General features: G+C 49.8%; 1 protein-coding gene across 6 annotated transcripts in view; it reads right to left on the bottom strand.

Moving 5' to 3' along the window:
• Positions 1-1,604: 1,604 nt before the first annotated feature.
• The window catches only part of ANKRD27 (ankyrin repeat domain 27), a 52,774-nt gene continuing 30,118 nt past the window's right edge, over positions 1,605-24,260 (bottom strand). For 2 of the 6 annotated variants that reach the window (XM_003997998.5, XM_045046538.1), the window contains 16 exons: positions 24,020-24,147; positions 23,378-23,460; positions 22,911-23,026; positions 22,417-22,509; positions 20,640-20,837; positions 18,930-18,989; positions 18,717-18,833; positions 17,125-17,169; positions 15,050-15,172; positions 9,992-10,189; positions 7,875-7,994; positions 7,614-7,775; positions 6,255-6,366; positions 4,483-4,561; positions 4,223-4,295; positions 1,605-2,960 (listed from right to left, as the gene is read on the bottom strand). In XM_003997998.5, the coding sequence (XP_003998047.1) occupies positions 2,724-2,960; positions 4,223-4,295; positions 4,483-4,561; positions 6,255-6,366; positions 7,614-7,775; positions 7,875-7,994; positions 9,992-10,189; positions 15,050-15,172; positions 17,125-17,169; positions 18,717-18,833; positions 18,930-18,989; positions 20,640-20,837; positions 22,417-22,509; positions 22,911-23,026; positions 23,378-23,460; positions 24,020-24,147 (1,944 nt within the window). In that variant the 3' untranslated portion in view covers positions 1,605-2,723. The other 4 variants (XM_019819635.3, XM_019819639.3, XM_019819636.3 and 1 more) reach the window with 4 other exon arrangements.

The raw sequence follows: 24,260 nt of genomic DNA, 5'->3' as shown, positions 1-24,260 counted from the left end.
TTAAACATTTTGGTAGAATTGTTGGAGTTCTTCACCGATAAAATTGCAGGTAATTTAAAGCACATGTCATCTATTGTGCTTTCCTCCCACTAGATTTTGAAACCTTTACTCATAAATTTACTTCTCAAGTGAGCTCTTTGGTGTAACCTTTTAGAGGCCTCAGCCCAGGAGTAAGTTCATAACATTTAATATGAAGGGAATAGGATTGGTGACAGGAAAGTAACAGGAAAAACGGTTTAGAATCCCAGTCTCTCTAATGAGCATACTGCTGATCTACATCTAAACTGTGTATTTGAGATGTTACTCATTTGGGGACTTGAAATTTGGAACTGTGGCCAAGAAAGTCCGTGTTGGAGCATCTAGCATTCCTGAATAAACAAACTAATGAGTAGAACTTTTAACATCAAAATTTTTTAAAAGGAACAATTAGTCAAATACAAGTTTTGCTCAGGGATTTTGGGGGGGAAGAAAAGCACATCCCAGTTATAGGTAAACTTTGCTTTAGGTCTTATTTACATAAAAATGCTGGAAGGAGACTAGATGATTCTCTGCAAGTTTTGTTACATGCTTCCTCCTACAGAATAACCACTGTCCTGACAGCATCTATCCTGTCCTCCAAGGACACTTGAGGATGGAAAGTGGTTCTGTACACAAGGATAAAGGTTCTGCAAGGCAGCCTAGGAAATGGGGCGTGGTTATTCTAAGCTTTCTAATTTAATTGACAATACTTTGAATTCAAAGCATTCTCACACAGTATAGAAATTTGGGCGTTAGCAATTTCTGAGTGGTCAAATGAAGTTTTAAGTGGGAAAGAATGGGAGAAAAACAAGTTTTAAAAAATAATTGAGGTAGTCACTTCAGACAGCTCACCCTGCTAATCGCAGAGTAGCTCAGGAAGAAGCTTCTCCCCTAAAATCGACCATCTCATTCAAGGTACTTACATCTCCAGAAGACACACCGCACTGGAAACTGCCAGTTCAGATGACAGCACCAAGCAGGCCGTGACCCCAGATCTGATAGTGCCAGCAAATCACCCTTCTTTCTCTGAACCTATTTCAACATTTGACAGTTCTACCAGTCGGGGCGACTGTTAGAATTAAATAGTTTTCAAAATTCTATCATACCACCCAAAAAATGAGGGGATATCAAATGCGTGTATTTGCAGCTTGGCTGACAGACTGCACAGGACACGATTTCTTAATTAGGAGGGCAGCACACCGCGACTTAGGTCAATGAGGTCGTTTTGTTTAATACTGTGGAAAAGGAGGAAAAATAAACCTGAATAAAGAAATTTGCAAAGCAACAGTGCTTATTTCCTGTTTGGGCTAAAAAGCTATATTGCATTCACTTCTGTTCTGGTTTTTTAAAAAATTAAAACCTTTTTCTGGGCATTGCACCTGCTAGCCTCAGTCAGTCCTAGGGAGGCGAATGGGTGAGGGTCTGCTCTGAATGATCCGGTTTACATATTTCAGTGAGAAGTGTGTATCCATCCAATGGGGGAAGATCTTTCCATACACAAAGCACACGTTTATAGCGGAGAGGAAGAGAAACACACATCTCTCCGGAGCAAAATACCAACTAAAGAAGTGTACCATGACACGCTCAAGAATCATAGAGTTTACTGTTTTCTTTCCCATCATTTGGCACAGATCCAAGGCACATTAGAAAATTAGAAATCATAAATTACTTTGTAGAAAAATAATCAGTCCCTCCCTTCTATACATACACAAGTATTTCCAAGAACATGCACAAAACCATGTCCCTATTACAAAGTTATTTGAAAATGTACTCAGGACAAACCCATGTTTGCAGCTGTAGGCCAATTAGTAACATAAAAAAATAAGTATAATCTATAGAAATTTATAAAAAGGAATAAATGGCAATAAATTCTAACCAAAAGTAACTCTGACCTGGTTTGTGCTGTAAGTTTTGAATCTGAATCAAAAGACTAAGGAAAGATGTGCCAAATCTCTCTAGCTCAGGAACCATCCGGCAGGTGTGACATCCAAGGTAGGTTTTTAACGGGAGGGGAGGTTTCGAGAGATACTGATACGGGTGCGTATGTGCAGCGATCAAACACCTGTACTTACTTTGTTGGAAGAAAAATTACACCCAACCTTCCCCACATACATAGTGCAGAACAGGTCATAAATGTCCTTTTCACTAAAATGAACGCCACACTGGCACGGGGACATCTTTGGGCTCGAGTGCTGCTTTGCAAAGGAATATTTTCCAGGCCCTCTTTTCTCCAGGCCAGTGCGTCCCGTCCGCCCGGCCTCCACGGTGCCCTGGAGCCCACGCTGCTTCTCCGCAGCCTATCCCAGAGGGCGGGGTTCTTTAGCCGATGGTTTGCTAATCTGTACACACGGCAGAGGTTAGCATCTTGCGGTGGGAGGACGGAACCTGGTGATGAAAGCCATCTCTGCAGCCAGGTGGCCTGCTGCTTCAGAAGAAGCCCACACCCGGTCTCAGGGATCGGGACGCCACTGGAAACTGTGTGTATTCCCTTTCCAGTGCATTCATGAGCTCTGAAGAGGAGAGAGATGGTGACGGTGTTCTTTGTTGCATTCTTTCCCTCGGCCACAGAAAAGCTTTCAGGAACTTTCTGCTTTACTCTCAAACCAAACGCAAAGTACAGGTCAGTTCTCAGCTGGGTTCCTGCTCGGCACCTTCTTGTTGAGGACTCACCTCCTGGCAGCCGACTTAACAACCGCTTACCGCTGTTAAGACTGGGAAGTAATAGTAGCCTCTCGGGGAGCAGCTGGGTCTCCGGCGGTCCCGGGGCTCTTGGCTGCGACCGTGTCCTCGACGGTGTGTCTGCGCAGCATCCGCCGGCTCGCAGGAACGCTTTGTTTCAGCCCGGGCCTCTCGGGCCGACCGCTGCTTCCTCTGCCCGCAGTCTCAGGTCCGCCCTGGTCTGGCGGGTTGTTCTGCTCCCGTGTAACCTTTTGCCTCCCTGGCTGAAGAAACGGTACAATTCAAGCAGTTCGTTCACACTGCGTGTAAAACAAGAACCACACAAGAACGGCGTCCTTGGGTGCTTTTGTGTGTCACCCGACGTGCTCGCTACTCTCTGGGCATAACTTCAGCTCTGACATCCCTGTGGGACAGCATGGGTGCCACTGATACTCTGTGTGTCAGACGCAACGTCAGGGCTCTACCTGATCTCACAACTAATCTTTGTAACAAGTACGCCCTGATGGCTACACCGTGCACGGCTGAGGCACAGGGTCAGCAAGTGGAAGCAACCTGCCTAAGTCCCCGTCGCTCACAGGGGAAGAGCTGGCACCCGACTGAGCCCAAGCAGATTTCAGTTTGTGGGTTTCCCACGCAGCGGCGGGACGGTCCGTCCGCAAGTCACGGAAGATTGCGTCGGAGGCCGAAATCAGCCAGGTTGACAAAAATCACTTCAGTTCTCTAAAGCAAAGACTTCGCGCCTGCGCAGACGTGCTTCGACAAGCCTGTGCCACCGCACGTGCTGGCAAGTGTACGCATCCGCAGTCATACTGCCAGGAGCAGGCAGGAAAGTCAGGTTTCTGGGAAGAGGCACCATTGCACCACCGCACCCAAAGCAGCCTCCCTTTTGTAACTGAGTGAGTGAACAGGCTGTCGGAAGGCGGCCACACGCGGATCTGTCCACGTGAGCAGCTTCCGACCTTATTCGGAGAAGGCTTTTGTTGAACCCATCCGGACACAAACTTGCTTTCTTCCTGACATCGGTGATTCACACGCTAGTGAATCCTAGATGGCATAACCCGAGCTATCTCACTGAGCACACACGCCACAAGCTGCAGGGGCTCTCCGCGCCCACCCCCGTTCCCACTGTCCCCTCGCTCTCCTTTCTCAGTAAACGAAGTCTGTGCCCTTGGCTGTGCCGCTAACGAACTCATCTTAGTTGTTACTCACTCTTGAAAAGAAGGGGATCGTGACATGAGAGACGTGTTCACCACGGGTTCGTTTTGGAAAAGCCAGGCTTTAAGAATACGATGCGGGGCGCCTGGGTGGCTCAGTCGGTTAAGTGTCCGACTCTTGGTCTCGGCTCAGGTCATGATCTCACAGTTTGTGGGATGGAGCCCCCTGTCGGGCTCTGCACTGATGGTGTGGAGCCTGCTTTAGATTCTCCCTCTCCCCCTCTCTCTGCGCCTCCCCTGCTAGCTCTCTCTCAAAAATAATTAAAAACAAAAAAAGAAATATGATGATAAGCCAGCGTTTCATGACTCACCTCATGCAAACAGTCTTCAGTAAAATTAGGGACACTTCTCTCCCTCGCCATAATCTCCCTTGAAGTCCTTCCCCTGAAACCCAAACCAAAGTGACATCAGTGTTTGGGACAGTGGTGTCGAACACTCTGGTTGGCCACAAGGTGGCAGCATTTGACGAGCGCAGATTTTTCTGTAACCCATCAAAGGGGCACATACCTGGCTTTAGTTGTAAGTAAAAGTCGGGTCACAGCCCAGAAATCAACGCAAATTTTATACTCACTTAAACTGACCACCTGAGTGGACAAAGTAAAACTGTCTTGTAAAAGGTTCATCTGGTAGATCATACATTTTTGAGTTCCCTGTAGATAAAAAAGGATAAACATTTGAGAACTTCTGAAGTAGTTTTAAGGATTTTTAAAGTTGTAGCACAGATGCAACCTTTCAATTTTCTTAGTTTAACAAAATTGAGAAAATTACACACTGCATTTGCTTAAAGAGACATATTAGTAGCTATCTGTTTATTACCGGTAAGCCCCCATGGAAAAGAAGAAAGATGCATCCTTATTAACACACAGGACACTTTGTGAGACAGACTCAGGATTATCCAGACATGGAAATGGGTTTCTCACATTATTACACTACAAACTATACTGTAATTTTAAACAAGAATAGAGGGGCACCTAGCTGGCTCAGTTAGTACAGCGAGTGAATCTTGATCTCAGGGCTGTGACTTTGAGCCCCATGTTGGGTACAGAAATTACTTTAAAAACAATAAAATTGAGGCACGTGGGTGGCTCAGTCAGTTGAGCATCCGACTTCGTCTCAGGTCATGATTTCACAGTTTGTGGGTTTAAGTCCCACATCAGGCTCTGTGCTGACAGCTCAGAGCCTGGAACCTGCTTCAGATTCTGTGTCTCCCTCTCCCCCTCCCCCTCCCCCACTCATGCTCTGCCTCTGTCTCTCTGTCTCTCTCAAAAATAAACATTAAAAAATAATAATAAAATAAAATCTTTAAAAAAATAAAAGTAGGGGCGCCTGGGTGGCGCAGTCGGTTAAGCGTCCGACTTCAGCTCAGGTCACAATCTCGCGGTCCGTGGGTTCGAGCCCCGCGTCGGGCTCTGGGCTGATGGCTCAGAGCCTGGAGCCTGTTTCCGATTCTGTGTCTCCCTCTCTCTCTGCCCCTCCCCCGTTCACGCTCTGTCTCTCTCTGTCCCAAAAATAAATAAAAAACGTTGAAAAAAAAAATTTTTTTAAATAAAAAATAAAAAAATAAAAGTAAAGAGTAGAACATGGGACCTACCTAGACCATAACAACTGTAAAAAAAAATTACTTCAGCCCCACCCATGATTGGCAACTATTGTTCTAATTACCAATAAATTCTGTATACGTGCAAATTAAAAACAAACAAACAAACAAAAAACCTTTAAAGTTAGCAGGAAATGCAGCCCCAGAGGTCCAGGAAACACCTTTAAAAAGGCCTGGATTGGGGCGCCTGGGTGGCTCAGTCGGTTGAGCGTCCGACTTCAGCTCAGGTCACGATCTCGCGGTCCGTGAGTTCGAGCCCCGCGTCGGGCCCTGGGCTGATGGCTCAGAGCCTGGAGCCTGCTTCCGATTCTGTGTCTCCCTCTCTCTCTGCCCCTCCCCCGTTCATGCTCTGTCTCTCTCTGTCCCAAAAATAAATAAACGTTAAAAAAAAAAATTAAAAAAAAAAAAAAAAGGCCTGGACTGGGGACAGGCGGCAGGAAAGAATCTATCTCCCAGCGGCTGCTCCTCCTCTCCAGCTGGCGGAGGGGAGGCCCGAGCCTTCAAGGTGAGGCTGAGAGAGGCCACCTCACTTCCGGAGGAAGCATCATCCCGATCAGCCAGAAAATCAGTAGCAAAACAAGTCGACGAGTTAGGCTGTATCGTCCATTTCTTTGGTGCCCATATCCCTGCCCCAGTCACCAGTATGATGACATTCTACATTTAAAATTAAACGAACACCAGCAACTACTCATGGATTCCCAAAGAGGCCCATGCTGAGAATTACAGAGAGAATGTTAAGTTCTCACATTTTTTCCGGATCTTAACAGTAACGTACTCCTTGTGGTCCGTCTCACCAGCATCGCCTGACGTGGCCACACAGCTCGGTACCACCTGAAGTAATTCCATTATTTTTGAATTCTACAATTTGAAAGGGAAAAGGTTACAGGAACGGTTTTCATTCTTAGCAGGATCGTGCTCGTTTTTGATGTAACTGTCCATATTGGTGCGGCCGGACAGAGAAGCAAGGAGCAGCCACAGACGGGACTGTGACGCCACGGAGCCTCGTGCTTCCGGGCAGCCCAGCGCTCGGAGCCCGGCTCCTCCTCTCCCAGGTACTGCTGCTCCGTGCGCTGGGTTGCCCATAACGGGCTCTGTTATTGCACAGTTATCACGAGGTCATGGACGGCCCAGCACATAGTGACTACGAGATAAAAAACACTCATCCTTATCGCCATCGGAGAAAGTGCTAACTGAAGGTTTAAAATATTTCAATTCCAGGGGTGCCTGGGTGGCTCAGTTGGCTGAGTGGCCAAATTTTGATTTTGGCTCAGGTCATGATCCCAGGGTTGTGGGACTGAACCCCACATCAGACTCCGCACTGAGTGTGGAGCCTATTGGGGAGGCTCTCTCTCCCTCTGCCTCCCTCTCCCGCTTGCTCACTCTCGCTCTCTCTCTCTCTCAAATAAAAATAAATAAATAATAAATAATAAATAAAATAAAATGTTTCAATTCTGTTAAGAAATGCCACTGAAAATTAATACGATAAGCCCATGAGTACGTTGGGTTTATAGTGACTTTTATGCGACACCAGTGTCATTTAACAGCCTACTGGCTGTCTACCCAGAGTCAAAAATGAAAAGATTCAACAGGAAAACAGGAATAGACAGCTTGCTTCTCCTAGGAGAGGAGAGGAAGCCTTTTCCTCGCCACTGCCCCGTGCCAACACCCACGGCACTGGAAGGAGGGGTGAACTGGTCCCCACGGTTCTCCTCGCACCCCTCAAAGAGTCTTAGAACCGCCAATTGACCAAACTTTCTCCATGGTGCCGTGAAGACCACTGCAGGCAGGGTGAGCCCGAACTTCCCTGTGAGCACGTGATGGCTTGTCCCCGGGCCACCCCAGGGCACCGACACCCACACTTGCTGGGGGAGCACCTCTACTCAGCCCATGGAAAGCGAGCCCTGAAGGACGGACTCCCAGCTCCCCAGGCAGGACCGGACGGACACCTGACCGGGGGACCAAGGACCGGACATCTGACCACACTGGCCATCTTCTGGCACAGCCACCCAGCCCAGCACGGCGATTCCAAGGTCAGCTATAGCTATTTCAGGTGCGGTGTAACCACAGGGGATCCAGAGGGAGCTGCGAGGGGGCCCCCCGCTCACCTGTTCAGCACAGTCTAGAGCTGTGCACTGCCTCTTGTTCAAGACCTGAACCGATGCCCCGTGAAGGAGAAGCAGCTCCACCACGAAGACGTGCTTTTCGATCACAGCCTCGTGCAGCGCCGTGTTGCCCTTGTTGTTACAGACGTTAATGGAGGCCCCGTGCTGGAAGGAGAGACGGTGCGGTCGAAAGGAAGGGCAGACCACAGTGACGCAGACTCCAGGCGACGCGAAGCCCGCCCCGGACCGGGATCAGCAGCTCACCTGTAACAGCAGCGCCGCGACTTCGTGGTGGCCGTTGGAACAGGCGTAAATGAGCGGTGTGTTTCCACTTATGTCCTTTTTATTGGGTTTTGCGTTAGAATCCAAGAGATACTTCACCACCTAGCCCAGAGAAGGCAAATTTTTCAACCGTAATTAAATTTGTGGAGAGAGAGGGGCGCCTGGGTGGCGCAGTCGGTTAAGCGTCCGACTTGAGCCAGGTCACGATCTCGCGGTCCGGGAGTTCGAGCCCCGCGTCGGGCTCTGGGCTGATGGCTCGGAGCCTGGAGCCTGTTTCCGATTCTGTGTCTCCTTCTCTCTCTGCCCCTCCCCCGTTCATGCTCTGTCTCTCTCTGTCCCAAAAATAAATAAACGTTGAAAAAAAAAATTAAAAAAAAAAAAATTTGTGGAGAGAGATCCTGTAACTTGATATCCTTTGGACTTTTCTCTAAGTGTATTTAGAAGGCTCTTCCCACACGTGTCTGACTCTTGGGAGGGGACAGACCAACGGAAGTGGGTCTCCTCTGCCCGGCAATGTGCTAGGCGCGATTTTTCCCATTTCATGGTTAGACCCACCCTATGGAGGGCCGAATTATTACCCCAGTCTTAAGAGATTAGGAAACTGATGTTTGGAGTGCTATGCTAGGTGCTACGAGAGACATGGAGGGCCTGAGGTGGTTCCTGTCTTTTATTCTTTATTTTTACGCTTTTTTTTTTTTTTAAGTAGGCTCGACGCCCAACATGGAGCTTGAACTCACAACCCCGGGATCAAGAGTCGGAAGTGCCACTGACTGAGCCAGGCGGGCACCCCTATTTATTTTTTGTTATCTTTTTAAGTAAGCTCTATACCCAATATGGGGCTTGAACTCACAGCCCTGAATGAGCCAGCCAGGTGCCCCTGATTCCTGGCCTTTAAAAGCTTATAGGGGCGCCTGGGTAGCTCAGTCGGTTAAGCGCCTGATGCAGGATCAGGTCGTGATCTCACAGTTCATGGGTTCAAGCCCCGAGTCAGGCTCTGTGCTGACAGCGCGGAGCCTGGAGCCTGCTTTGGGTTCTGTGTGTCCCTCTCTCTCTGCCTTTCCCCTGCTCGTGCTCTGTCTCTGTCTCTGTCTCTCTCAAAAACAATGATTAAAAAAATAATAATTAAAAAAATAAAAGCTTATTTTTTTTTTAATTTTTTTTCAACGTTTTTTATTTATTTTTGGGACAGAGAGAGACAGAGCATGAACGGGGGAGGGGCAGAGAGAGAGGGAGACACAGAATCGGAAACAGGCTCCAGGCTCCGAGCCATCAGCCCAGAGCCTGACGCGGGGCTCGAACTCACGGACCGCGAGATCGTGACCTGGCTGATGTCGGACGCTTAACCGACTGCGCCACCCAGGCGCCCCAATAAAAGCTTATTTTATTTAAGTGGAGCTACGGTCCCGGGGTGGCTCAGTTGGGTGAGTGATCTCACAGTCCATGAGATTGAGCCCCACAACAGGCCCTGTGCTGACAGTGTGGAGCCTGCTTGGGATTCTCTCCCTCTCTCTGCCCCCTCCCCGCTTGCGTACTCTCTCTCTCTCTCAAAATAAATAAATGAACTTTTTTTAAAAACTTAAAAAATTAAAATCTTAGAGTAGAGCTCACAGGGAGACTTTTTTTTGTTTTTAAATAGACAATTCTCAAAAAGAAATACAGGACTTTGAAAAAGTCAAGCATTTCCCAATGGTCTCCTGCACCTCCTCCATAGGGCCATTCTCTATAAAGTACTAAGCTGCTGACACAGACCACGGGCTGTGGGGGTGAAAGGTGCTAATCGCAGGCAGAGCCCTCAAGGACCCACACCCACACACCAGAGCCAGCTCCTGGTGGGGTCGGAATCAGAACATGGGCGGCCTCCGTGCCACTGGGATGTGAATGCCAGCGGTGTGGCGGGGAGGAGGGACGGGGGAAGGGAGAGGGTCCTCACCCAGAAGCACCAGAGCTCTGTGTTCTGTTGCCGAGCCATCCTGCCTTGTGCCTCTCAGAATCCCGGAGCAGGGAGGAAGGAAACGTGTCTGTCCTCCGGGCCGGCCCCCAAACCTGCCCCCTGCAGCATTCCCGCCAAGCAGCCTGTGCCCAGGAGCCAGAACCCGTACCTGAAAGTGGCCCTTCTGGCAGGCCAGGTGGAGCGGGACGGCTTGGTTCACATTTCTGGCACCTGCGTTGGCACCATGCTTCAACAGGAGGGGGACGAGGTCCGCCCGACCGTGCAGGGCAGCCACGTGCAGTGGGGAGAAGCCGTCCTGGTTGGTCACATTCACACCGAGCCCACTGGCGGGGATCTTTGCCAGCTTCTAGTAAAAGCGGAGGATGGAGTCAGAGATGTCATCAGTATTTAAGAAACTGGGAATTGAAGCCAGGCGCCCCCCCACCGTCCCTGTGCAAAATTTGGGGTCACGGTGGGATCCAGAATCAGGTGGCCCACAGGTGAATTCCTACAACTGGAGAAAGGTAAGATATCCCAAAGGAGTAACTTCTATTTTCAAGAGACCAACCCCCCTGAAATGATACCTTATTTATGCCAAGGCAGTTCAACGGGAAACAGAAAGTCTGTTCAACAAACGGCGCCGAACTACTGGATCCCCACATACGGAGAAAGTGCACATCAGCCCTTACTCCACCCCACAAGAACTATAAACGCCTCATGGACCTAGATGTGAGAGCCACGACTGTGTCGTACTTCACTTTCCTGGAGTGAATGCACGAGGAAATCCTTGCAACACTGGGATGAGCAAAGATCTCTTAGGGAAGACACAAAAAGCAAAAACCATAAAGGAAGAGTTTGACAAGCTGGTTTTCAATGGTTCTTCTTGGAAAGACACAATTAAGAAAATGAAGAGGCAAGTCACAGAGTGGGAGAAAATATCTGCGTTATGTAGGTCTGATGAAAGAGGTGCGCCCCACCAGAATTTTAAAACAACAGGTTCTTACAACGCAAATGGACAATCCGACGTTAAGAAAAAAAATAGGCAAAAGATCTGGGGGGAGAAAATCTGTATTTGTATCACGGAGATACTGTGCACTGTGCCGGTGGTTACACGACCACGTGTTTGTCAAGCCTCATAGAGCTGTTTGCTGTTTAGCTCCATCGTTCGTCATTTTTATCACGAAACTACCTTACGAGTCGCAACGGTTTTAAAATCAATCATGCCAATCAACTAGTAATTTCTTCTTGAGAGAGAGAGCACGTGCATGCACACAAGCAGGGGAGGGACAGATAAGGAGGGAGAGAGAGGATCCCAAGCAGGCTCCATGTTGTCAGTGTAGAGACTGATGTAGGGCTCCGTCCCACGAACCGTGAGACCATGACCTGAGCCAAAATCAAGAGTTGGACACTTGACTGATTCAGCCACCCAGGAGCCCCTCAATCAATAATTAGAAGGACAAACAAGGGGTGCCTGAGTGGTTCAGTTGGTTGAGCGTCCAACTTCAGCTCAGGTCATGATCTCAGGGTTCGTGAGTGTGAGCCCCATGTCGGGCTCTGTGCTGACAGCTCAGAGCCTGGAGCCTGCTTCCCATTCTGTGTCTCCCTCTCTCTCTCGGCCCCTCCCCCTGCTCATGCTCCGTCTCTCTCTCTCTCAAAATAAATAAACATTTAAAAAAAAAAGGACAAACATTTATAAACCATATAACCGAAAACAAACATTAAATTAAGATATCAAATCATAGGGGCGCCTGGGTGGCGCAGTCGGTTAAGCGTCCGACTTCAGCCAGGTCACGATCTCGCGGTCCGGGAGTTCGAGCCCCGCGTCAGGCTCTGGGCTGATGGCTTGGAGCCTGGAGCCTGCTTCCGATTCTGTGTCTCCCTCTCTCTCTGCCCCTCCCCCGTTCATGCTCTGTCTCTCTCTGTCCCAAAAATAAATAAACGTTGAAAAAAAAAATTTTAAAGATATCAAATCATATATTTTGATAATAAAATCATTATGTCAGCGTTTTACATGACTGGCCAAGAATTAAAACTGGTTATCTAGTTCACTTTTTGCTGATTAAGAAGGTTCTCTCTCAGAAAAACTGCATGCAAAGTTAGAGGGGTGAATTTTGCTGCATGTAAACTGTACCTCAAAACTAAAAAACAAACAAATGAAGGAACAGGGAGAAAAAACGCAATGAAACACCACCGCACACCTACAGGAGCGACTACAGTTAAAAAGTCACAAGGATATGGAGCAACCAGAACTCTCACACACCGGTGGCAGGAGTGGAAAATGCCATAATCACTCTGGAAAAATGGCAGTTTCTTATGAAGTTACACATGCACTTACTACAAAAGCCAGCAATTATAACCTGAGGCATATACCCAAGTAAATGCATATTTATACAAAGACTTGTTCACAAATGTTTACACTAGCTTTCTGCACAAAGCCCAGAGCAGGGAACTACTCAAATGTTCATCAAGGGGTGATTAGATAAATTGTCGTCTAGTCAACAAAACACTACCCAGCAATAAAATGAAATGAACCGCTGATCCAACATGGATCTCAAAACATTCTGCTGAGTGAAGGAAGCCAGGCTCAAAAGAGTGTGTACTGTCTGGTTCCATTCACACTAAATTCTAGAAAATGCCAATGAGCCTGTCATGATGGACAGCAGACCGGTGGTGCCTGGGACAGGGGAGGAAGGGGAAAAGCAAGAGTTTCAAAGCAGCCCAAGAAAACCCTCAGAAGTGATGGTCATGTTCTGTATCTTGCTGTAGTAAAGGGTTTTAGGGTTTGTTTTTTTTAATGTTTATTTATTTTTGAGAGAGAGAGAGAGAGATGGGTTCAGAGGATCTGAAGCGGGCTGTGCGCTGACAGCAGAGAGGCTGATGTGGGGCTCAAACTCACGACCCATGAGATCGTGACCTGCGCCGAAGTCAGATGCTTAACCGACTAAGCCACCCAGGTGCCCCTCAATAAAGGTTTTTTAAACAAACTCCCTAAACACACCAGTGGGCTAGAAGATGGTGGGGTCCAGGGGTGGTTAACTAAATCACAGACGGGGAGCAACTCCCATATAAATGTATTTCTTATGTCTTCTGCGTCTTTTTGAGACATTTCAAAATGAGAAAAAGGTAAGAGGCTTTCAAAAAGCAGAGGACGTAAGATTTTATTCGATAAATCCAGCAGTTATTTTAATGCGTAATTCAGTTTCTTGTTACAACTAGCGAACCATGAGGCGGGGAAGAAGAGAGTACAGGAAAATGGCAAGAACAGGGACGGATGCAGTAACTGCCTCTAGCCACACACAGTCACTGACCGGGCCTGAAGTATTGTCACCTCACATCGTATTCTCTGAAACACCGTCCGCCTTTTTTATTTTCATAGCAGTCTGTAGAGGGGGAATCATTCTCTGGGCTGTATATATCCAGCAGCATGGGGACAGGACAGAAGCTGCACATTCCCAATGTGCACATGACCCTGCAGCTAGATGAAAAGCTACATGTGAATGAAAGTTTAATCTTTTCAATATCATTGGGTTAAAATAACCCACACTGAAGGGGCACCTGGGGGGCTCAGTCACTTAGGTATCTGACTGTGGCTCAGGTCATGATCTCACGGTTCGTGAGTTCAAGCCCCGCATCGGGCTCTGTGCTGACAGCTCAGAGCCTGGAGCCTGCCTCAGATTCTGTGTCTCCTTCTCTCTCTGCCCCTCCCCCACTCACACTCTGTCTCTCTTTCTCTCTCTCGAAAACAAATAAACATTAAAAAAGAAAAATTAAAAAAAAACCCACAGTGAAGCTTTTTTAATAAGGCAACTTTATCCTATAATACAAAGGACAATACCACTATACATGTTTTGTAGAGTCAAATTAATTTTCTCAGTATGGGACATACACAATCAAGTTAAATAACTAGCACACAAGCGCATACTAGATGCACAATACCATCTACAATTGCTCAAAAGAAGATGAAATATTTAAGTGTACACTTAAGAAAATATGGACAGGATCTCTATGCTAAAAATCACAAAATGATGAAGAAATCGAAGAAGGCCTAAATATTTGGAGAGATATACCATGTTCATGAAAACACAACACAGTAAAGATGTCGTTTCTTCCCAACTTGATCTACAGTTTTAATGCATTTCCTACCAAAATCCTCATAAGATTTTTGGTAGTCATAAACAAACTTATTCTAAAATATATACAGAAAGGCACAGGCCATAGAATAGCTAAAATGATCCTGGCAAAGAAGAGTAAGTTAGGGAGAATCACTCTACCCAATACTGAGGCTTCCTATAGCTACAGTAATCAAGACAGTGTGGAACTGATGAAGGGACAGACACACAGATCCACGGAACAGAACACAGAGTCCAGAGATAGACCCACAGCATATATTATCTGAGGTAGAACAGCAAGTCTTTGGAGAAAGGATGGTCTTTTGAACAAGGGGTGTGGAACGGGTGGACATCCATAGACAAAAACGGGAACCTCAACCTAAATCTCACACCTTGTAAAAAATTAGCTCAGGGGTTATGGGATGGCAGGGAAACAGGAGGGTGTGGGAAAGGGCAGCACGGGTGGCTCTTCCTGTGGCAAGGGAGCTGGTTAGTACCTTCACTGTGGATGCACAAAGCTATGCATGTGATCAAAGTGAACACGTGTGCACACGTGGGTACAAGCAAAATCGGAGAAATGTGGATAAGATGTGGGGATGGTTTCTACGTCTATATCCTGGTTGGGATACTGTTCTATGGCTCTGCAAGCTGTTAGCACTGGGGGAGACTGGGTAAAGGGCACAGGGAATCCTCTGTACTTGGAGGGAGGATCCTCCCACAGGGGGTACCAACTTGAGCAAAGACAGCGGGCCATGGATCTCGAATGCAGCTTCCTCAGGGGACTGGCAGCCAGGTGGACAGACACCCTCAGGCGCGTCTGTTCATGAACTCTTGCCTTGTGACTCGGGGGCCCAGAGAGCAGTTGAAACATTTGAGCACGTGCACGTGTCCCTGCTCACTGCCCTGCTCGTTCAGAAGGCAGGCCGCCCAAGCCAGATCCACCCTGGTGTTGGCTTTTCTCCTCCCGGAACTAAACAACGAATCCCCACCACATCTCACGGATACCAACTTCCAGCCACTCAGTAACTAGCTGGCTGAGAAGCAGACAACTTTCCTAAGGGGAAAGAGAAGAATCTGCCTCCCCACCCTCACCGCCACCAAGAGAAGCAAGGCCAAACCTTTTGAGCCGGAGCACACTTTGGGCACTGGCACAAGGGGTGACAAAAGTCAACATCTTCTGCACTGACGGTGTCCTCCACCTCGTCCAGGTCCTCCTCTGTCCACTCCAAAAGGTAACGCACCTGGTGTTGGGCAGGAAGGAGAACAGGACTTAAGACTCATCCTTGGTTTGGGGCGCCTGGGTGGCGCAGTCGGTTAAGCGTCCGACTTCAGCCAGGTCACGATCTCACGGTCCGGGAGTTCGAGCCCCGCGTCGGGCTCTGGGCTGATGGCTCAGAGCCTGGAGCCTGTTTCCGATTCTGTGTCTCCCTCTCTCTCTGCCCCTCCCCCGTTCATGCTCTGTCTCTCTCTGTCCCAAAAATAAATAAACGTTGAAAAAAAAAATTAAAAAAAAAAAAAAAGACTCATCCTTGGTTCCTTTACAAGCTACGGTATCTCCCCCTCCCTCCTTCTGTCCCACATACACGTACACACACACACACACACACACACACACACACACACACACAGCTGCTCCCAAATCAGGACCAACACGTCCTCAACCACCACCGTGACTGACACATGACTGGGTTCACAGCACGCAAACCTTTCTCAGTCCTTTTTCCAGCGAACCAGAGAACTTACGCTACCATTTCTCCATTTCTCCAGCTTGTGTCAGGCATTCGTTCATCTTAGAAAGGGAAGAATGGTGCCGCTGTCACACCCTGGTCCCGGAGCATTTACTGAGCACCTTGCCTGGTGTCACCTGATTGCACACTCTCAACACCCAGCCGTCCCTTCTAAGCTGGGAGAAAACTCAGAGAGGGAACAACCTGTCCAAGGCCACACAACTAGGAAGTGGTGGTCGGAACCTACACACAGGCTCCCTGACTCCACGCCAGCCTCCCTTCCACGACCACGCGCTAGCCTGTAGGTGAAAGTACTGCAGACCACCAAGAGGTCAAATTTATGCTCCAGTAAAAACTGGTGTCTAGGATATTAAATCTGAAAAACGAAAACAACGGAAGTACATTTCTAGGCCTAGTTCTGAGCACTCTAAGCTCGTGCATGCAGGGAGTGACAAGGGTTCCAAGAAGACCCCCTTCCAGCCCAAACGTCTTTCCTTCAGGTCCCTTCCACATCCTGACAGCAGATACTCCACAGGGCGGAAACACCAAAGGTGTCGACTCAGGGGCCTCACCTAACAGGCCACCTAACAGAGACAGATGAGGGTCGGTGACAAGAACGGGGGGGAGTGGAGGGGCAGGTGCCTCGGGCAGGGGGTCAGAGGCTGTCACGCGTGTAGATTAGTTTGGGTGCTGACCCCAAGACACTGGCCAGTCTGCCTCTGCTCACCTCCTTCACGAACGGCCTCAGCCCCGTCACCTACCCACAGGAGGAAGAGGAGTGGGTGTATCATGATGCAGGGACGGCCATCCTCTCTTCTCCACACAGACTATGTCACCGGCTCACACCATGGCTCCCAGGGTGCCTGAAGAAGTCCTACTTTGCTTCCTCCAAAGAATGCTGGGTTCTCCCGGGGCCAGTCTCACAAGAGGACAGAGATACAGACACCATGTCCTGCCCCCCAGAGGAACCGTGTGCCAGTCTGATGGATTAGCAGTGGTCTCAGACCACTCAAGCCTCAGACCTCAGCCTCCTGCCCAGGCGCCAGAGCCACCCACAACTTCCACAGGGCCACACCGGCACCTCTGGGCTCCGGCCCTCCATCCTCCACCCCTCCATCCTCCACCCCTCCTCTCTGCCAGCCCTGCCCATACATCCTGTTCCCCGATAGCGGGCCAGGCTCTGAGTCCACACTCTGAGCTCCTGCACACGGGAGGGCTGGCCAACACCTCATCAGCCTCCGGGAACGTGAATATCTAAAAGGCTCGCTATGCAAGACTTTACATCCACCTGCTTGTCACGTGAGGGGAAACTGCTAACATCTCCATTACCACATAGTCATTGAACGCAGCCCTTCCGAGTGAAAGTGAACAGAACTCGGCTCCCGGAGGAACCACAGACAAGAAACACCCATACAGCTCTTTTCAACCGAGAGCAAGCTTTTTCAGATGCGCTTCTCAAAACTCACCATTTCTAGATCTCCATCAGCAACCGCTCTTAAAAGTTTGTCTACCTTAATTAAAGGAAAAAGAGTGTTAGAAAATGATTTCAATAATAAAGCAATAAAAGAAATAACGCCTGGGTGGGCGCCTGGGTGGCTCAGTCAGTTAAATGTCTGACTTCGGCTCAGGTCGTGGTCTCGTGGTTTGAGTTTGAGCCCTGCGTCGGGCTCTGTGGCTGACGGCTCAGAGCCTGGAGCCTGCTTCTGATTCTGTGTCTGCGTCTTTCTCTGCTCCTTCCCTGCTCATGCTCTGTCTCTGTCTCTCAACAATAAATAAATGTTAAAAAAAAAATTTAAAAAAAAAAAGAAATAGTAACCAAGTCTGAAAACCTAGTAGTTCTGGTTGGTCTGTTGGTCTATTGGAGTTTTAACATCTCATTCAGTATCTTTTTTTTTTTTTTAACGTTTATTTATTTTTGAGACAGGGAGAGACAGCATGAATGGGGGAGGGTCAGAGAGAGAGGGAGACACAGAATTTGAAACAGGCTCCAGGCTCTGATCTGTCAGCACAGAGCCCGATGCGGGGCTTGAACTCACGGACCGCGAGATCATGACCTGAGCCGAAGTCGGATGCTTAACCGACTGAGCCACCCAGGCGCCCCTCATTCAGTATCTTTCAAACATCCCTGAGACTTCCCCAGTAGGATGTCGGGGAGGGCGCCAGCATGCACTGAAGCCACTACCACCTGAGCTCTCTGAAAGGTCTCTGCTAGTGACATGGCCACGTGACATGATGGTGCTTCCTAGGAGCCCAGCCACCTTCTAGAACCACACGTATTCAGCCCTCAGCATCTGACAGCTGAGGGGACACCAGGGGGCACACCCCTCCCAGGAACAACTTCAGGTCTCCATTAGACTTTGGAATGTGTCTCTTGGCTTGTGCTGCTGTGCTATCAACTCGAGCTAAGCTTATCGGGCCCTCCAAGAGCAGATCACGGCATGGGGGCGGCAGGGGACAGATGCCCTGGGTGGACACAGTGAGGTTCCCATCCACAGGGGAAGAGGGGAAGGAGTCGTGGCACATGCACGGGATGGTCTGCTCTGGGGGCTGACACTGGACAAGCTCTCAGGTAGATTAAGTGGAGAAAAAAAACAGGCTATAAACCACCTTTTACAGAACACAATGTGTTCGCAAGAAGTCAGAAATGACGCATCAGGTTGACAAGGATGCTTATGGAGTGGGTCATAAGGGGAGAGAAGTTAGTTTGTAAAATGGTCTTAAATCTGTGGACCGACAGGAGACTTGACTTGGGACTTTTCCTAGACGGCTCCTTCTTCTCTCCCTTTGCCGCGCGTGTGCGCACGCGCGCGCGCGCACACACACACACACACACACACACACACACACACAATCCCTGAGGCGAAGAGCTGTTTCAGGAGCTGACCATGCAAGAAGCAAGGCAAGAACTGGCTGGGCTCCCTCCAGGCCACTGCAGACAAGTTGGCCCAGTAGTGCCGGCGGTGGCCCGCTAGGCAGCTCTCGTCACGCCGTGGCTCTTTAAGTAGCAGCCGTGACACAGGGCCACCATCCCGTCCGCCCTCCCGTCTGGGAGCCTCACCTCTCTGTAGTCCTTCTTGGGCTCCTGTACGGAGCGTGCCAACACAGAGGAGAAGCTGGAGGTAGAGGAGGCCTGGCTGATGGAATCCACAGGGCGCTGAGCGGGCTGCACTGGGACCTGCAGCCAGGGGGACCGACAGGAGAAGGGCCTCGTGAGGGCCAGAGCAGGCCCTGGGCTCAGAGAGGGCCACCAAGCCCAGCCCTGTCCACTCACCTCGGAAGACTTCCTCCTCTTCTCGAAGGACAAATGACGGGCTTCCATTATTGACAGAATCTAGGAGGAGAAGGGGATATGGAAGATACTGAACGAGGAAGGCTGCCAGAGCATCATCACACATATGCCCTGCCGCCTGCCCATCCCCTCGGAAGGTCACGTGGCCCAACCACACCCTTGGAGGGACAGAGAAACCACAGCCTGAACGGGCAGGAGCTCACTCAAGATCACACTGACTAAGCATGGGCTTCCTGCTGCCACCCCTCTGTTCCTGCTGTCTACCAGCTGGGGCTTTCCATGAATGGGCTCAGAGGACAAGAGAAGCCTAGGAACAGAAGGGGCCCCTGGGCTGTTTGTCCACAGACACAAAGTGTGACCTTCCCACTGGCACCCCCGGGTCTCGGGCAGGAACCGATCACAGCTGAGCCAAGAAGGCGGTCTGCCCTTCTCTCTACACATATCCTTCTAGAAGGGAGTACAGCGGCGGGAGAGCTCTCTGCTGCTCACGGACACCTCAGGCCAAGGGTGGCATCGCCCATCCCATCAGCTCTGGCCGCCACAGAGCCCGAGACCCCGTGAATGCACGGGAAGCATGGCTGAGGCCCCGTGGGGTGAGAAGTGGGGATTTAAACCTTCAAAAACTGCTCCTGATCTTACGTTGTGTTTTTATGACACACACAAAATAATGACAATAGTAACGACAAATAAAGAGGGCGGGAGGAAAGATCTGGAGGTGATGAGTACGTCCATGGCATGGGTTACAGAGCCGGTCTCCACGCAGGTGTGTACCCCACTGAATTGTATATATTAAAGAAGTTCAGCTTTTTGTATGTCAATTGTACCTCAATAAAGTGGCTGAAAGACAAAAACCGCTCCCCTAGAAAAAGACCAGAACACTGAGAGAACGCCCTGGAAGACAGATGGCAATTGTGTAAGAAGCCAGTGAAACGTTAAGGGGCAGAGAGCAGAGCCTGGGCAAAGGGAAGCGGCTGGAGACCCATATTAACACAGAATCGCTGACGTGACTGCAAATCCGTGATGTTCTGGGTGCAGTGTGACGGCCTCAGCCTTCCGCTGCCCTGGCCAGCGGGCCAACCGTGCTTCTCTGAAGGTGTCTCTTCAGCCAGAGGGGCTGCGAGAGGAGAGGCACAGAGAGCCGGCCTCTGTACATCCCTCGTTCCCCACCTGCCCACGAGCTGAGCACTCTGACGACACTCCGTGTTCCCAGAAATTACTAACAGGAAAGGATTCGCTCATTCGTGAGCCATTGAGGAAAGAAACCATACCCAACGATGTTCAAAATTGGCCAAAAGAGAATAAAGCTGTTAGGATGAAGTAACAGGAAGACAGAGCTCCGACGCTCACTGCCTCCATGCCCCGGGCCCCCCATCCCTGCTTCTCACGGCCAGAGCCATTGTCCTATTCCCCCCGCTCTGTCTGCTCATAAACCCACAGCACTCGGGGGCGGGGCAGACTCTACAGCGAGCAGCTCTTGGAACAACAGGGACAAAATACGCGAGTGACGCTCAAAACAATATAAATAAGACCCATTAGCCACCACGCCCCAAATGCAGCAGAGAGGGTGCAGGCCAAGCTCTGTTCTCAGGCACTAGCATGCAGTTTGTCCAGCGCGGCCAAGAGCTAATCTCTGGACATTGATTTTTTTTTTGTTTTAAAGTCATATTGATGCTCGGAGATGAAAAAAGCTACCTTTGAGTTTAGGGCACACTTGAGGGGTGTTTCTTTCAGTCTGTTCTGGATCTCTGTGGATGCTCCATTTTGTAGCAATGTCTCTATGATGCCTTGGTAGCCCCAACGTGCAGCTATGTGGAGTGGGGTGTCTCCTTTCTCGTTACCAATATCCAGTCTGCATGACTGCACGTCATAGTAGACCAGAGCCTTCACACACTGCAAAGAAAGCGGGAAATGCCACCATTAAGTCACACGCTGAGACTCGGGCGACGTCTGTGGATTCCACAGCCTCAGTCCACGTCCCAGGGGAATCTGGGCTCCGCTCACCAAGCAAGTGTGCGGGAACAGACAGACCTCAAAGGTTCCTTCCGGGTTACCTCATCAGGACACATCATTTTTTCTAAAGAACCCAACTGCCAATCAGTACGAAAAGGCTGAATAAATTGTGATGTGTCCATGTGCAGAGAGGAGTGACCATAGCAGGCATGAGACCGCTATCCCTTGAATGCTTGCAACGTTGGCCCTTGACTTGCAACGTTCCTGGAGGGCTTGGATTTGGGGAGTGTTCCCAGTCCCCTAATGCGTTAAGAGTGGCTCACTGCGTCTAAATCGTGCAACAATGTGGTTTATGCTGAACACCTGCTTTCCTTCCAGGAGTCTGGAATTCAGGTATGTGCCAGGCAGAGGGTATTCACCTGACTGGCTTCCAATAAAACCTTGGGCCTAGAGTCCCTAATGAGCTTTCCTGGTAGATAGCACTTCATATTTGCTGTTGTAACTCACGGCTGGATGAACCAAGTATGTCCTGCGTGTCTCCCAGGAGACAGGACGCTTTGAAGCTTGCACCTGGGGTCCTCCAGACTTCACCCACTCACATTTCCCTGTGGTGACTGTGCTTTGTGTCCTTTTGCTATAATCAATCATAGCAATATGACCATATGCTGAGTCCTCTCAGTCGTCCTAGCAAAGTACTGAACCAAGGGGCGGTCTTGGGGACACAGACACCACACATGTAACAGATCACTGGGTAGTGATTAAAGAACGGGCTGGATCTACATTTACTGACCTACAGGATTTCCATGATGCACTGGTAATGAAGTAAGTTGCATAGGGGCACCTGGGTGGCTCAGTTGGTTAAGCATCTGACTCTTGATTTCAGCTCAGGTTGCGATCTCATGGTTCGTGAGTTCGAGTCCCGCGTCGGGCTCCGCACTGTCAGTGCAGAGCCCGCTTGGATTCTCTCTCTCCCTCTTTTCCCCCCCTCCCCCTGCCCTCTCTCAAAATAAACAAACTTCAAAAAGAAAAAGTTGCATAAAGACGTGTAGGGTATGATCTTGTTTTTGCACATCAACCACCTAATCCGGCCTCAACCTGTATAAACCCACCCCTGTGTTACCACACAGAGAAGACGGAGACAGAGTGGCTATGGCAAAATAACACACACACAGTTAAATGTTAAGTGGAGACAGAAATGATAGAATTTTTGCTATTGTTCCAAACCCCAAAACATAAAAACTGAATACGAACAAAGGTGAGAACCAGATGGCCGTGGGGATGAGTGACAATGATTTAATTTCAGGATAAGCTAACGGGCAATTAAAGTTTAGATTTCTGTTATTTCAGTAGAACATCTGCAATAAATTTAAGATGTTTTTAATTAAAAAGAAATTGCACGCCAAATGTTCCAATAACGATCGACATAAACTAACGATGTTAAACCAATCGGAAGTGCACCTCTCTCCAGGAGCGAGAAAGGGAAAGAACAGCTACTCTGGGAGCGGGAAGTGCCACTTACGTCTTCGTGGCCGTAGGTGCAGGCCAGGTGGAGAGGCGTGTTGCCGTTGTTGTCTTGCACCTCGGGGCTGGCTTTGTAGTGCAACAGCAGCAGCTTCCAAAGGAGAGGAGAGATCGGGTGAGCCCCCCCCCCCCCCAGCCGCTGCAGGTGCACGCTTCCCGCGGGAGGCGTAGCCTGGAGCCCCACGGGGAAGTGGCCCGTTTCCAACTGCAACCACATCTCCCTACACTACAGTTAAAATGATCCATCACTCCCAGCCTTCCCTGCGAAGCGCTGAGACATTCAAGGAAAAGGCCTAGAGCCCCACCCTCCTTCCCCGAAGCCATCCTGTTGTGTCAGGTCTACACCGAAGGGTCTTGTCCCATGGACCCACAGGGAGACCCCTGAGGCTCAGACGCACAGCCTTTCCCTGAGGCTGCAGCAGACCCAGGGTGCGACACAGGCGCATGACCACGAGGTCAGCACGCTGAGCCGGGGGTGGCTCCCCTGCTCACCGTCACGCTCTGATAGCCCTTCTGGCACGCGAGATGAAGCGGGGCAGACCCGTGATAGTCCGTGGCGTTTACCACCGCGCCTTTGGAAACCAGGAGGTCAATGAGGGATGCCTGCCCTGGGGAACAGAAGCATTGCACCACAGAGAAGGAAAGAGCAGAGGCTCTCCAAACCCTAAATGTGAAGCCCCATTATTTCACTCTCTTCTCTGGCAGGAGACACGCCAGGAAGTGTTTTTCTGCTCGAGAGGAACCAGAGCTAACATCAAGTCAGACTCTACAGATTCAGGACACTGTAGGGTGTCTGGAGGGGGCTCGGCTCCAGTCCACCCCTCAGCAACAGAAGGTGGTGAAGTGGCCCCTTCCACCCCCAAGTCCACCGCCCTGTCCGTCAGGCCTCTGCTGAACCACCCCCCACTCCATCCCTCTGCCTTAAAAGCCCAACCAAAGGCCAACGCAAAACCACATACCACAGAGGGCGGCCACGTGGAGTGGTGTATGACCCCTGTCGTCTCTGGAAAATGGAGTGACAATGGAGGGATCGTTCAGCCTCCTAAAAGAGGAAGATACAGAAAAATATACCCTTGGAACAGAAGGGCAAAGCCTCTCCCTACCATGCTGGACATGCCAGGGTCCTGGGGCTAGCAGACAGATCTCAGGGGTGTGAGCCAAGCCGGGTCTCTTTAAGAGCTTCCCAGAGATCATCCAGTCCCTGCTTGACCTCCTGCAGGGTGAGGTGGCTGGTAGACTCCCTCCCCCCACCCACCCCCTCTAGGCCATGACATCCAGCGACACAGCCTGGAAACAGCCTGACGAAGGGAAGAGAAACCCGAAGGGTTACTGGGAGAAACTGACATCCCTCCCATCCTAAGATCTACTTTCTGAGGCTTGGCAGGCTCTGTGCCTGCCTACTCTGGCATCCCGCCCAGCAGAGTGCCAAGTATTTTTACGAACTTTATCCCATCTGATTCTCCAAAGAGGCGGGTGTTTTTGTCTCCACTTTACAGCAGCAGAAGCGGAGTGCAGCGAGGGGAAGGTCTTTATTCAAAACTGCACAACTAGCGTGAAAGCCCTGCCCTGCCACTTGCTGGCCTCCCCGGGGACCTTCTTACCCGGAGACCAGTTTCTCACAGTCATCGCAGAAGCACAGAGGATGACACATCCTTTGGACGGCATCTTTATCTTGGTCACCTTGGCTCAGAAGTCTTTCCACTTCTTTCTGGTTACCTGAGGCAATGTGCTAAAAAGTGACATCAAAAATACTGTCAATCTTAAGGAATTGCTTGCTTTTTAAGGCGTGAATTTTTGGAGCTTCCTTACAAGAAGCCAGGATCTCTGTACAGATAAATGACA

The sequence above is a fragment of the Felis catus genome, chromosome E2 (genome assembly GCF_018350175.1).
Source record: "Felis catus isolate Fca126 chromosome E2, F.catus_Fca126_mat1.0, whole genome shotgun sequence".
Taxonomy (NCBI): domain Eukaryota; kingdom Metazoa; phylum Chordata; class Mammalia; order Carnivora; family Felidae; genus Felis; species Felis catus.
Note: the sequence above shows the minus strand (reverse complement) of the source record. Positions and strands in the feature narration are given on the sequence as shown.